Raw genomic sequence first — 11,581 nt, 5'->3', positions numbered from 1 at the left:
AACTTCATCTCCTTGCCCTGCAGTTTTCTTATCTGTAAAGTTGAGATAAAGATGTTCCTTATCTCATGGTACAGTTGAGAACTAAATGAAATAATGTGCATAAACTCTTCTCCCTGGCAGGCCAGCTCTCTCCTCTGCAATGTCCGGGGAACCTGGAGCCCATTAGAAACTCAAGATGGTGAGGCTGGCCCCTCCCACAGCTGGTCCCTGGAAGGTCAAGTGCCAGCCACAGCCGCTGGGTACTGGCGACAGGAAGAGTTGGCCCAAAGTGACTGGTGGAGCTTAATCTGGGGCGGCCCAGGGAGCCTCTTGGCTGGTGGAGGGACAGTGCCCCATCACCGGGGCTGGCCTCCCGGCTTAGCCAGCCCTACTCTTTGATGTGCGGATGGTGGTGGGGGATGGGGGACCTTCCTGCCCCAGGCCTGCCTGCTTCTCACAAGGGGGAAGAGGCTGGTGGGGCTAGAGCCAGGAGACAGGGCCAAGGGTGATAATAAAACCCAGCTCTCCTTATGTGTCAGGCCATTTGCTAAGTACATGTATCTCCTTCGATCCACACGCCAGCCTAACAGCTCTGACACTGCCTCGTTGTGCAGATGAGACTGAGGCTTGGGCATGTAAGTCCCTTGTCTAAGAAACTGAAACCAGACCTCCTGGACTCCAGGATTCCAGCCTGCGGAGCTGGCCGTGGGTGTCTGTTGGAGCTGACTCCTAAGGACCCCTATGGCTGTTCTTGCCTTCTCCCCCTCCCCTCAGCCTTGGATGTTCAACTGGGACTTGTGGGGCAGAGGCTGAGGGGAGCCTGCCACAGTCTGGCTCCATTTGTCAAGAAATGCCCACCAGGGCCAATGTATGTGTGGAGCTGTGCGGGTCCCAGACCTTCTCAGAGTTGGCCCTGACCATCCTCTGCCCCAGGCGATGTGGAGGGCACAGCCCCCACTTATGAGCCTGGCAAAGCTGTCCCCACCCCATGGCTTGCCTGCTCCTCAGCCCAGCTCTTCCCTGTGTGCTGCTCTAGAAAACAACCTCTTTATGCATTGGTACCCACACCCCACTCCACCCTTCCACCACGGAAGACTGTGGGGCGTGCCCTTGGCCGGTGAAGAGTGGCACCAGGTCTGGGACCCTGCGCTTGCTGCCTCCACTGCACAGAACTGTCCCACATTGTCCCAGGTGTCCTAGGTGTTCCTGTGGGGCAGGAAGAGGGGCACAGCACCCTGCACCCTTGCCTCATGTTAAGGAGGGTGCTTCCTGAAGAGCACTCCCTGCGCTCTGCCAGGGCCCCTCTCACCACTCACTGCGGGAGCACTGGGTCCACAGATGCCCACCCTCCACCTTGTGATGCCTCCCCACCACCCAGCATCTCCAGCTGCCATCAGAATAGGGATAAAAGGAGACCAGCAAACTGCCCAGCTAGCTCAGTCGATAGAGCATGAAAAGGAGCCTGGAGTCCTGCAGGCAGACATGGAGGCATAGGTGCAGGGCACCTGCAGGAAGGGCCAGCAAGCTGGGCGTGACTCCCCTCCTGTGCTCTGGGGTCCCAGGCTCCACGATGCTCTGCATGCACCCAGCTTCCCTCCACCTGGCCTCCCCAGCTGCTGTGCTGACCCACTCCTGCTTTAGTTTAGTAATGAGTCTCACTCATCTAGAAATCCTTTATTTACATTTTCTCTTAGAAAAAAAAATATACAGATCTGCTGCCCTGTTGATTCCTCAGATTTGGGGTCCTTAGGGAAAGGTGAAAGAGGGTACAGGGTGGTCCCCCGCAAGGCTGTCCATTGTCCATCGAGAGCTTCTGCTCATCTGGCCCTGGAGCTGGGCTTCCCTGAGATCAGCCCCAGGGCCCTGGGCGACAGGCGCCATGCCAGGCCTAGGGCGGAGTTGGCATGAGAGGCAGGGGCTGGGAGGTGCTCAGTCAACCTGGTCATCAGGAACTAGACTGGCTCACAGGCAGAGAGAATGTAGGCTTGAGACTTTGTCCTTGAGGGGAGGACACTGGTGCCTCAGGCTCCAGGAATGGAGACCCTGCCACCAGCCGCTGGGATGGACACACGTGGGCACCTTGCATGGGGGCCGGGTGACTTCAAGGGCCAGGGACTATTCGCTGTTTTCTGTGAACCACTGGAGCACCACCTCCTTGTTTTCCTTCACCCACTTGATGTTGGCTCTCGTCTTCTCCAGGGCTTGCTCCAGGGCCCGGGTGCCTGAGCCAAAGCCTGTTTCCTCATTGTCCTTCTTGAACTGCTCCAGCTGCCAGAAAAACAAAGATCCTCAGCCCCATCTGGGTCCCTAATACAGCCTTGAGGAGGAGCTCTCTCAGGCCTCTGGCTTCCCACTCCCACTTTAGAGTCCCCATGGATGGGACCACACCTGTTCTAGGGATAGAGAGGACGTCCGCCTTGTTCCTGGGCAAAGTCCTTGTCAACACAGAGGTTGCAAAATGACAATTGCAGGCAAAACCTGGCTCAGATAGATTCTGGCCTTCATGTGTAATATTTCATTATAATATCAATCCCATCAAGAGAGTAGAGAGGGGCTAATGAAGCAACCAGCCAAATCTAAAATGTGGAAATTTCTACACCACAAATGATCCAGTTGCTTCAATAAATAAATGCTTTTTTAAAAAAATACTCCTACAAATTAGAAGAGTTATCAGTCCTGGAGGTTCTAGCCAGGCAATCATCCAAGAGAATGAAATAAAAGGAATCCAGAAAGGAAGAAGTAAAACTATGTGTATGACATGTTTGCACATATAAAATTTTAAGGAATCCACTAAAAAAACTATTAAAACTAATGATTTCTGCAAGGTTGCAGGATACAAGAGCAATACACAAAAATCAATTGTATTCCTATACACTAGCAATGAAAAACCTGAAAATGAAATTAAGAAAACAATTCCATGTACGATAGCATCAACAAGAATGAAATATTTAGGAATAAATTTGACAAAATGAGTGCCAGACTGGTATGCTGAAAACTACAAAACATTTTTGAAAGAAATTAAAGAACACCTAAGTAAAAAGAAAAAAGACCCAGATAAATCTGTGTCCATGGACTGGAAGATTTAGTATTATTGAGATGCCTATAGTCCCCATAGTGGTCTAGAGTTTCAATGTCATCCCATCAAAATTTTAACTGCTTTTTTTTTTTTTTTTTTTTTTGCATAAAACGATGTGTCACCCTAAAATGCATAAGAAATTACAAGGAATCCAGAATAGCCAAAACAGTGTTGAAAAAGAACATAGTTGGCCAGCCTGGACAAGATGGTGAAACCCTGTCTCTGCAGAAAAATACAGAACATTAGCCAGGCATGGTGGCATGTGCCTATAGTCCCAGCTACTCAGGAGGTTGAGGTGGAGAGATCACCTGAGCCTGGGAAGCTGAGGCTGCAGTGAGCTGTGATCTCACCACTGTACTCTAGCCTGGGCAACAGAGTGAGACCCTTTCTCAAAAAAAAAAAAAAAAAAAAGCAAATTGGAGGACTCACACTTCCCAATTTTAAAACTCACTACAAAACTACAGTAATCAGGACAGTATGGTGCAAGCATAAGAATACAAATGTGGATCAATGAAATAGAATTGAGAATCCAAAAAGAAACCCTTACATTTACAGTCAATTGATTTTCAACAAGGTTGGCAAAACCATTCAGTGGGAGAACAGTCTTCTCAACAAATGGGACTTGGACAACTGGATATCCATATGCAAAATGAATGAAGTTGGACACCAACCTCATATCATATACAAATATTAAGTCAAAATAGATCAAATGCCTACATTTAAGTGAAAACATAATAAAACTTTTTTTTTTTTTTGAGGCAGAGTCTTGCTCTGTCACCCAGGCTAGAGTACAGGGGCGCGATCTCGGCTCACTGCAAACTCCACCTCCCGGGTTCAAGCAATTCTCCTGCCTCAGCCTCCCGAGTAGCTGGGATTACAGGTGCCTGCCACTGCGCCCAGCTAAGTTTTGTATTTTTTAGTAGAGATGGGGTTTCACCATCTTGGCCAGGCTGTTCTTAAACTCCTGACCTCATGATCCACCTGCCTCGGCCTCCCAAACTGCTGGGATTACAGGCATGAGCCACCATGCCCAGCCAATAAAATGCTTAGTAAAAAACATTGTCAAGTCTTTTGTGGGTTTGAAAATTTTTTTGAAATAAAAAAACATAAGTATAAATCTTCATGACCTGGGGTTAGACAATAGTTTCTTAGATATGATGCATAAAGCATAAGCAACCAAAGGAAAAAAAAACAGATAAATAGGATTTCATCAAGATTTAAAACTTTTGGGTATCGAAAGACCTATCAAGTGAGTGACAGGTCTCATAGAATGGGAGAAATACTTGCAAACCCTATCTCTGATAAAAGTCTAATATTCAGAATATATAAAGAACTTTTACAATAAAAAGACAACCCAGTTTTAAAATAGCAAAAGACTGGGCACAGTGGCACACGCCTGTAATCCCAACTACTCAGAAGGCTGAAGTGGGAGGGTTGCTTGAGCCCAGGAATTTAAGGACAGCCTAGGCAACATAGTAAGACCCTCTCTCAAAAAGAAAAATAGTTTTACCCATTTCTCCAAAGATACACAAATGTGTATAAGGCCATTAAGCACATGAAATATTCAACATCATGTAATTACTCATTAGGGAGATACAACTGAAAACCATAATGATACCACTTCCTACCCTCTAGATGACTATACTAAAAAAGGGGGGAAAGGGAGATTAAGTGTAGACATAGAGCAATTAGAACCCTCATATGATACATTGCTAATAGTAATGGACAATGATACCCTTGCTTTGGAAAACATTTTGTCAGTTTCTCAAAAAGTTTAAACACAGAGTAACCAAATGACCCAGCAATTCTGCTCCGAGGTGTATACCCAAGATAAATTAAAACATGTTTATACAAAATTTGCACGTGAAGGTCCATGATATTCATAATAGCCAGAAGACTGAAGCAACGCAAATGACCATCAATGATGAGCTGAAAACAAAATGTGGTACATCCATGCAATGGAACATTATTCAGTCATAAAAAGGAATGATCCCTGCTACCATATGCATGAATCTTGAAAACATTATACTAAGTGAAAGAAGGCAGACAGACACAAAAAGGTCATGTATCTATGATTCCATGTTATGAAACATACAGAATAGGTAATAAATCCATAGAGACAGAAAGTATATTAGTGGTTGCCAGGGGCTGAGGGGACCAGGTAGGAATGAGGAGTGACTGCTAATGAGTACGAGGTTTCTTTTTGGTGTAATAAAAATGTTCTGGAATTAGACAGTAGTGATGGTTGTACCATGTATTTTTTTGTTTGTTTGTTTGGTTTTGGTTTTTTGAGACAGGGTCTTGCTCTGTCGCCCAGGCTGGAATGCAGTGGCACCATCTCGGCTCACTGCAACCTCTGCCTTCCTGCTTCAAGCGATCCTCTCACCTCAGTCTCCCAAGTAGCTAGGATTACAGGTATGCACCACCATGCCCAGCTAACTTTTGTATTTATTTATTTATTTATTTAGAGATGAGGTCTTACGAGATTGCCCAGGCTGGTCTCAAACTCCTGGGTTCAAGGGATCCTCCTACACTGGCCTCCCAAAGTGCTGGGATTACAGTCATGAAGCACCCCACCCACCCCACCTTGTTAGTATACTGAAAACCACTTAAAATGGTGAGTTTGATGGTTCATGAATTATACATCAATTTTTTTTTTTTTTTTTTTGAGACAGTGTCTCACTCTGTCACCGAGGTTGGAGTGCAGTGGATCAATCTTGGTTCACTGCAACCTCTGCCTCCTGGGTTCAGGCAATTCTTCTGCCATAGCCTCCCAAGTAGCTGGGACTACAGGGACCCCCCCCACCACACCCAGCTCATTTTTGTATTTTTAGTAGAGATGGGGTTTCACCATGTTGGCCAAGCTGGTCTGGAACTCCTGACCTCAGATGATCCACCCACCTTAGCCTCCCAAAGTGCTGGGACTACAGGCGTGAGCCACCATGCCCAGTGAATTACATCTCAATTTTTAAAAAACACAAACTAAATCCAAGTTGAGTTTGTCAAGCTTCTAATTCAAACATATATATCAATTGTAAAAAGACCTTTTATAAACAACTCAGAAAATTTGAATATGGCTTGGGTATAAGATGATAGTAAGAAGATAGTCATTTTCCTGGGTTTGCTAAGGACAGTGTGATTATGTTTTAAGAATGCCTTTATTGCTGGGTGCAGTGGCTCATGCCTGTAATCTCAGCACTTTGGGAGGCTGAGGTGGGTGGATCACTTGAGGTCAGGAGTTCAAGACTAGCCTGGCCAACATGGTGAAACCCCGTCTCTACTGAAAATACAAAAAATAGCCAGATGTGGTGGCGCATGCTTGTAATCCCAGCTACTCGGGAAGCTGAGGCAGGAGAATTAATTGAACCTCGGAGGCGGAGGTTGCAGTGAGCCAAGATCGCACCACTGCACCACTCCAGCCTGCATGACAGAGTGAGACTCAGTCTCAAATAAAAAAAAAAAAAAAAACCACAAAAAGAATGCCTTTATTTTTCATAAGACTAAATTATTTAGAGGTAAAATTATACAGTGTCAGTGATTTGCTTTAAAATTGCCCGCCCAGAAAGAGTACTGGCAAAATGTTGATAATTGTTGAACCTGGGTAATGGGTACACGGAGGTTCCTTATACCACTCTTTCCTTTTGTGCCTATACGAAAATCCCAAGATGAATTTTTTTTTTTTTTTGAGACGGAGTCTCGCTCTGTCGCCCAGGCTGGAGTGCAGTGGCGCCATCTTGGCTCACTGCAAGCTCCGCCTCCAGGGTTTACGCCATTCTCCTGCCTCAGCCTCCCGAGTAGCTGAGACTACAGGCGCCTGCCACCTCGCCCGGCTAGTTTTTTGTATTTTTTAGTAGAGACGGGGTTTCACCGTGTCTGCCAGGATGGTCTCGATCTCCTGACCTCGTGATCCGCCCATCTAGGCCTCCCAAAGTGCTGGGATTACAGGCTTGAGCCACTGCACCCGGCCTAGATGAATTTTTTTTTTTAAATTGAATTACCAACACTTCCAAAGTCTGGTTACTCGGCTTCCTCTGTAAATGACGAAGGCCTGGCGGCGTGGAGCCTGTGCTCCCTCAGGGCCACTGTCGGGGAAGAATGCAGTGCCCCTTTGGCCTGCGAAGGAAGTAGGCAGAGCCCAGGGCTGGGGAATGACTTCTTACCTGCTGCAGCTCATACTCGGTGGAGAATCGTCGTGTCACTGCCTGGATGAGGTTGGAGAAGGAGAACGAGCCACCACCATAACTGCAAGGAGGGAGAGAGGTGAACTGTGAGGGAGGCCGGGAACTAAGGAGGCTCATCCTCACACCTACTGGAGAGGGAGCCATGATTATAGAGGAGATGAAATGACACGCCCTGGGAGACCCCACTAGGACATGGGGGAGTCACAGCCTGAACACAGCTCTGACTGCCGAGTTCCTCACTCCCCTCTTTTTCCTTCCAAATGGGAAAAGGGACGGCCCGTACCCCAGCTTGTCTTTCCATTCCTGCCCCCACCCTAGCCCCCAGGCTTGGCTGATTTTTGTCCACTCCTGGGCAGTGCCCCCGGCGTGTCTTACGTGCACAGACCACCCCTTGGGGTCCCAGCCTCAGCGCTCGCTGTGCCTGACACCCACTCCACAGACTCACTCATTAAAGAGCTTCTTCCAGTTGCTCTGGACAAAGTCCCAGACCAAACTTTGCCCGATGACGTTGTTGGTAATGCTGATGATGGTAGAGGTGGCATCCTGCTTCCGGATTAAGTCGGGGTTCAGGGTGTAGCTCAGGTACCTAAGAGGGCCAGATGCTGAGTCAGCTACTGCTAATTTCATAAAGAGCACAACTTTTGAAAATCAACTGGATCAATAGGATGTGTGCTATGATTTCCAGTTTTTAATGATAAATGTTTTTTGTGGCTTCAGGCTTTGCATCTTGAAAGATTTTACAATAGAATATAAAGTAACAGAGTAAAGGTGAAATAGCTATTAAAATGAATCAAGGCCGGGTATGGTGGCTCACACCTGTAATCCCAGCACTTTGGGAGGCCGAGGCGGGCAGATCACGAGGTCAAGTGATCAAGACCACCATGGCCAACATGGTGAAATCCCGTCTCTACTAAAAATACAAAAAATTAGCTAGGCGCGGTGGCGTGCTCCTGTATTCCCAGGAGGCTAAGGGTGGAGTATCACTTGAACCCAGGAGGCAGAGTTTGCAGGGAGCTGAGATTGCACCACTGAACCCCAGCCTGGCGACAGGGTGAGACTCCGCCTCAAAAAAAAAAAAAAAAAGAATCAAAACTTATCATTTTATAAACAACTGAAAAATAAGTTGGGGAAAATACATCAATTCTGTTGAATGAGTGTCTAAACGTAAGCATTTTGCAGTCTCAAAAATGAATCAATTATTTTAAATAAATCTTTTATTTTCAAAAGCAGCTGAAAGGAATAAGAAAAAAAATTATTCATTTGAGAAGAAAATGAGTCCTTTGGGGAACTTTCCATGGGGGTTTTGATGGGGATAAAGAGACAACCAGGGCTCAAAGCAGGCTTCTTAAAAACTTATTTACAATATTTCTTTTTGCATTTTTTAAAAATTTTGAAGCTTTCAAGTTTTACTCTCTCCTTCCTTCCTTCCTTCCTTCCTTCTTCCTCCTTCCTCCTTCCTTCCTTCCTTCCTTCCTTCTTTCCTTCTTTCTTTTCTTTCTTTTCTTTCTTTTCTTTCCTCTCTCTCTCTCTCTCTCTTGCTTGCTTGATGGAGTCTCACTCTGTCGCCCAGGCTGGAGTGCAGTGAAGCGATTTGGGCTCACTGCAACCTTCGCCTGCGGGGTTCAACTGATTATCCTGCCTCCCGGGTAGCTGGGATTACAGGCATGTGCCACCACGCCCAGATAATTTTTGTATTTTTAGTAGAGATAGGTTTCTCCATGTTGGCCAAGCTGGTCTCGAACTCCTGACCTCAGGTGATCCATCCACCTCGGCCTCCCAAAGTGCTGGGATTACAGGTGTGAGCTACTGCACCCTGCCCAAGGGTGGCTCTTCTTTACTGCATCCAGGTGATGGCATATGAGGCACATGGCGGGAGGTGGGGACCCTCATCCAAGGGCTTGAGGGAGTGCCCAGCTGGACATTTGAAAGGACCCAAGTCCAGCTATGCCAGAGCCTTTGACAGAAGGGGACACGAGTTGTTGTTAGGTAAAGGCTAAGGGGCCACAGCAGCTAGGAGCAGAGGACATGGACCCAGACCTGAGTCCAGATCTCATCTCTATCACTTATTAAAGCTTCTGGTCTGCACCAGTTGCTCTGGAAATACTGCCTCCACCTTAACAGGTCTGTGAGGGTCACGTGAAGGATCTGGCAAGGAGTGTGGAGACCTGCCTGGTTCTCCAGGTGGGGAGGGGGCTCTCGCATTCCCACCTTGCCCCAGGACTCACCTGTTCAGGATCCACACCTCGTTGCTGCAGGCCAGGGCTGCCCGAAGCTTGTCGGCCTCACTGACCAGTGTGGCATTTCGGAACTGCTCCCAGGCGAAGTCCCACTCCTTCTCACCACCCTGGGCAATAGCGTTGCAGTAGACGGTGGACCGCAGGTTGGGGTGGATCCTGGTGTGGCGTAGGGAGGTCAGATGTGGAGCAGCAACAGAGAGGGTGGAACAGGGGTCTCCTGAAGGCAGGGCTGTGGGGGGCAGATGAAGACTGGCAGAGGAGGCGCAGGGGAGACACTCACGGGTTATTATTGGGGTTCTCCATCCACTGCTTGAAAAGGCCAGAGACCATCTCCTCACACTCTGGAACTCCATTGGAGCAGGCAGTGCTGATGGCGTTAATCTCGTTGTACCTGCCCCAGGGGTGACACGTGGTTAGCACACCTGGCCACCTCCAGCCAAGATTCATTCACCTCTTGACACACAATCCCAGGCCGGCACCCTGCCTAAGGCTCTGTGGCCTAACTGGCCCTCTGGGCCCCCGGTATGTGTTTTGTGTCTTGGGCCTGAGGTTCCTTGGTCCCCAAAGCAGTCCAGAGACCCAAAAGGGCAGGAACAGGCTCCAGCCCGTTTCAACACCTGGAAACCATATAACTTCAAGCCAGTGAGATAAGCTCAGAGTTTCAGTTTGGGTCTTTGTATAAAGAGGTCCGATGGGCCCACAGGCCACATGGAGCCTCAGGGCAGGGCCTCCCTGCTCCTGGGTGGGGGTCTCTCCCTGCCTGGTGCCCCCGCATTGAAAGCTGCGACAGAGAACACTGCCAGGATGTTGCTCGTGACTCTCTGGGGTGCCCAGGACCTCCAAACCCATGAGAGCTCCCACTCACTGGTCCATCAGGTTTTCTGGGATCTCCCTCCAGTTGTTGGTATTATTTCTGAAGTGAATGAAGAGGGGTGTGACCTGCTTCTTCAGGTAGTTCTGGGGAAAAGAAAACATGAATCGCATCAAACATTCATGCCTGACCTGCCTGGAGCCCCATGGAGCCTCTGATGTTGGGGGGCAGGCAGTGGCAGAAAGGTCAGAGGTCAGGGCCTCACCTGAGGCCAAACAGTGCTCAAAGGGGCCCATAGAAGTCTAAAGTTCAAATAACTGAGCTGAGTTTCTTTCTGCTTAAAGCCTTAGTCAGTTCCAATATTCTTTATCTAAGGGTAACCATTTCTTAATATAAAATGTTGGGTTTTCCCTTCACAATCATAAATATTCCATGATTTGCCGGGCGCAGTGGCTCACACTTGTAATCCCAGCACTTTGAGAGGCTGAGGCGGGTGGATCACCTGAGTCCAGGAGTTCGAGACCAGCCTGGGTAACATGGTGAAACCCTGTTTCTACTAAAAATACAAAAAAATTAGCCTGGCGTGGTGGTACACACCTGTAATCCCAGCTACTTGGGAGGCCGAAGCAGGAGAATCGCTTAAACCCAGGAGGCAGAGGTTACAGTGAGCTGTAATCGCACCACTGTACTCCAACCTAGGTGACACAGCACGACTCCATCTCACACACACAAAAAACAAATTCCATGACTTATTGTGGGGAATTTAGAAAACACAGAGAAGCCTATGCAGAAAATAAAACACACCCAGGAGCTCACCAAAACTATAGTTTCAACATTGGTGCATTTACACCTTCTTTTTTCTATACTTTTTTCTTTGTTACTTAGCATATTCTGCACATGGCTTTTTTCTCCTAACATTGTAGTGTAAGCCCCACCCCATGCTAGTACAATCCTTTGTGGACTCTGGTTTGACATGCGGGTTGATTTCTGTGCCCACCTGGATCCACATCCAAATGTAAGAGGAATAAACCCCCAAAAACAAAGAACAGCAGAGGCAACAGCAGATGCAAGGTCAACATAGTTTAGGCAGCTGGGACGCACAGAAAGGGAGATGTACCAGGCTTGGCAGAGTGGGAGAATTTGCAACTGAGAATCTGCAGAAGGGGAGACAGAAGCAAAGGAACTTGCTGTGACAAGACTCAGAAAGGGACAAAGCCAGGCATGGTGGCACATGCCTGTAATCCCAGCACTTTGGGAGGCTGAGGCAGGTGAATCACCTGAGGTCAGACGAGTTTGA

The 11,581-nt window shown here is 47.9% G+C and overlaps 1 protein-coding gene across 1 annotated transcript in view; it reads right to left on the bottom strand.

Moving 5' to 3' along the window:
• Window positions 1-1,638: 1,638 nt before the first annotated feature.
• Window positions 1,639-11,581, bottom strand: part of ANPEP (alanyl (membrane) aminopeptidase) — a 29,896-nt gene continuing 19,953 nt past the window's right edge. Inside the window, exons 16-22 of the mRNA XM_011948303.1 lie at window positions 10,339-10,430; window positions 9,754-9,864; window positions 9,462-9,629; window positions 7,682-7,822; window positions 7,216-7,297; window positions 2,051-2,247; window positions 1,639-1,842 (exon numbers count right to left, since the gene is read on the bottom strand). Of these exons, the coding sequence (XP_011803693.1) occupies window positions 2,095-2,247; window positions 7,216-7,297; window positions 7,682-7,822; window positions 9,462-9,629; window positions 9,754-9,864; window positions 10,339-10,430 (747 nt within the window). The 3' untranslated portion in view covers window positions 1,639-1,842; window positions 2,051-2,094. The remainder of the gene's footprint in view (window positions 1,843-2,050; window positions 2,248-7,215; window positions 7,298-7,681; window positions 7,823-9,461; window positions 9,630-9,753; window positions 9,865-10,338; window positions 10,431-11,581) is intronic.

This window comes from Colobus angolensis, unplaced genomic scaffold (assembly GCF_000951035.1).
Source record: "Colobus angolensis palliatus isolate OR3802 unplaced genomic scaffold, Cang.pa_1.0 Scaffold278, whole genome shotgun sequence".
NCBI classification, from domain to species: domain Eukaryota; kingdom Metazoa; phylum Chordata; class Mammalia; order Primates; family Cercopithecidae; genus Colobus; species Colobus angolensis.
Note: the sequence above shows the minus strand (reverse complement) of the source record. Positions and strands in the feature narration are given on the sequence as shown.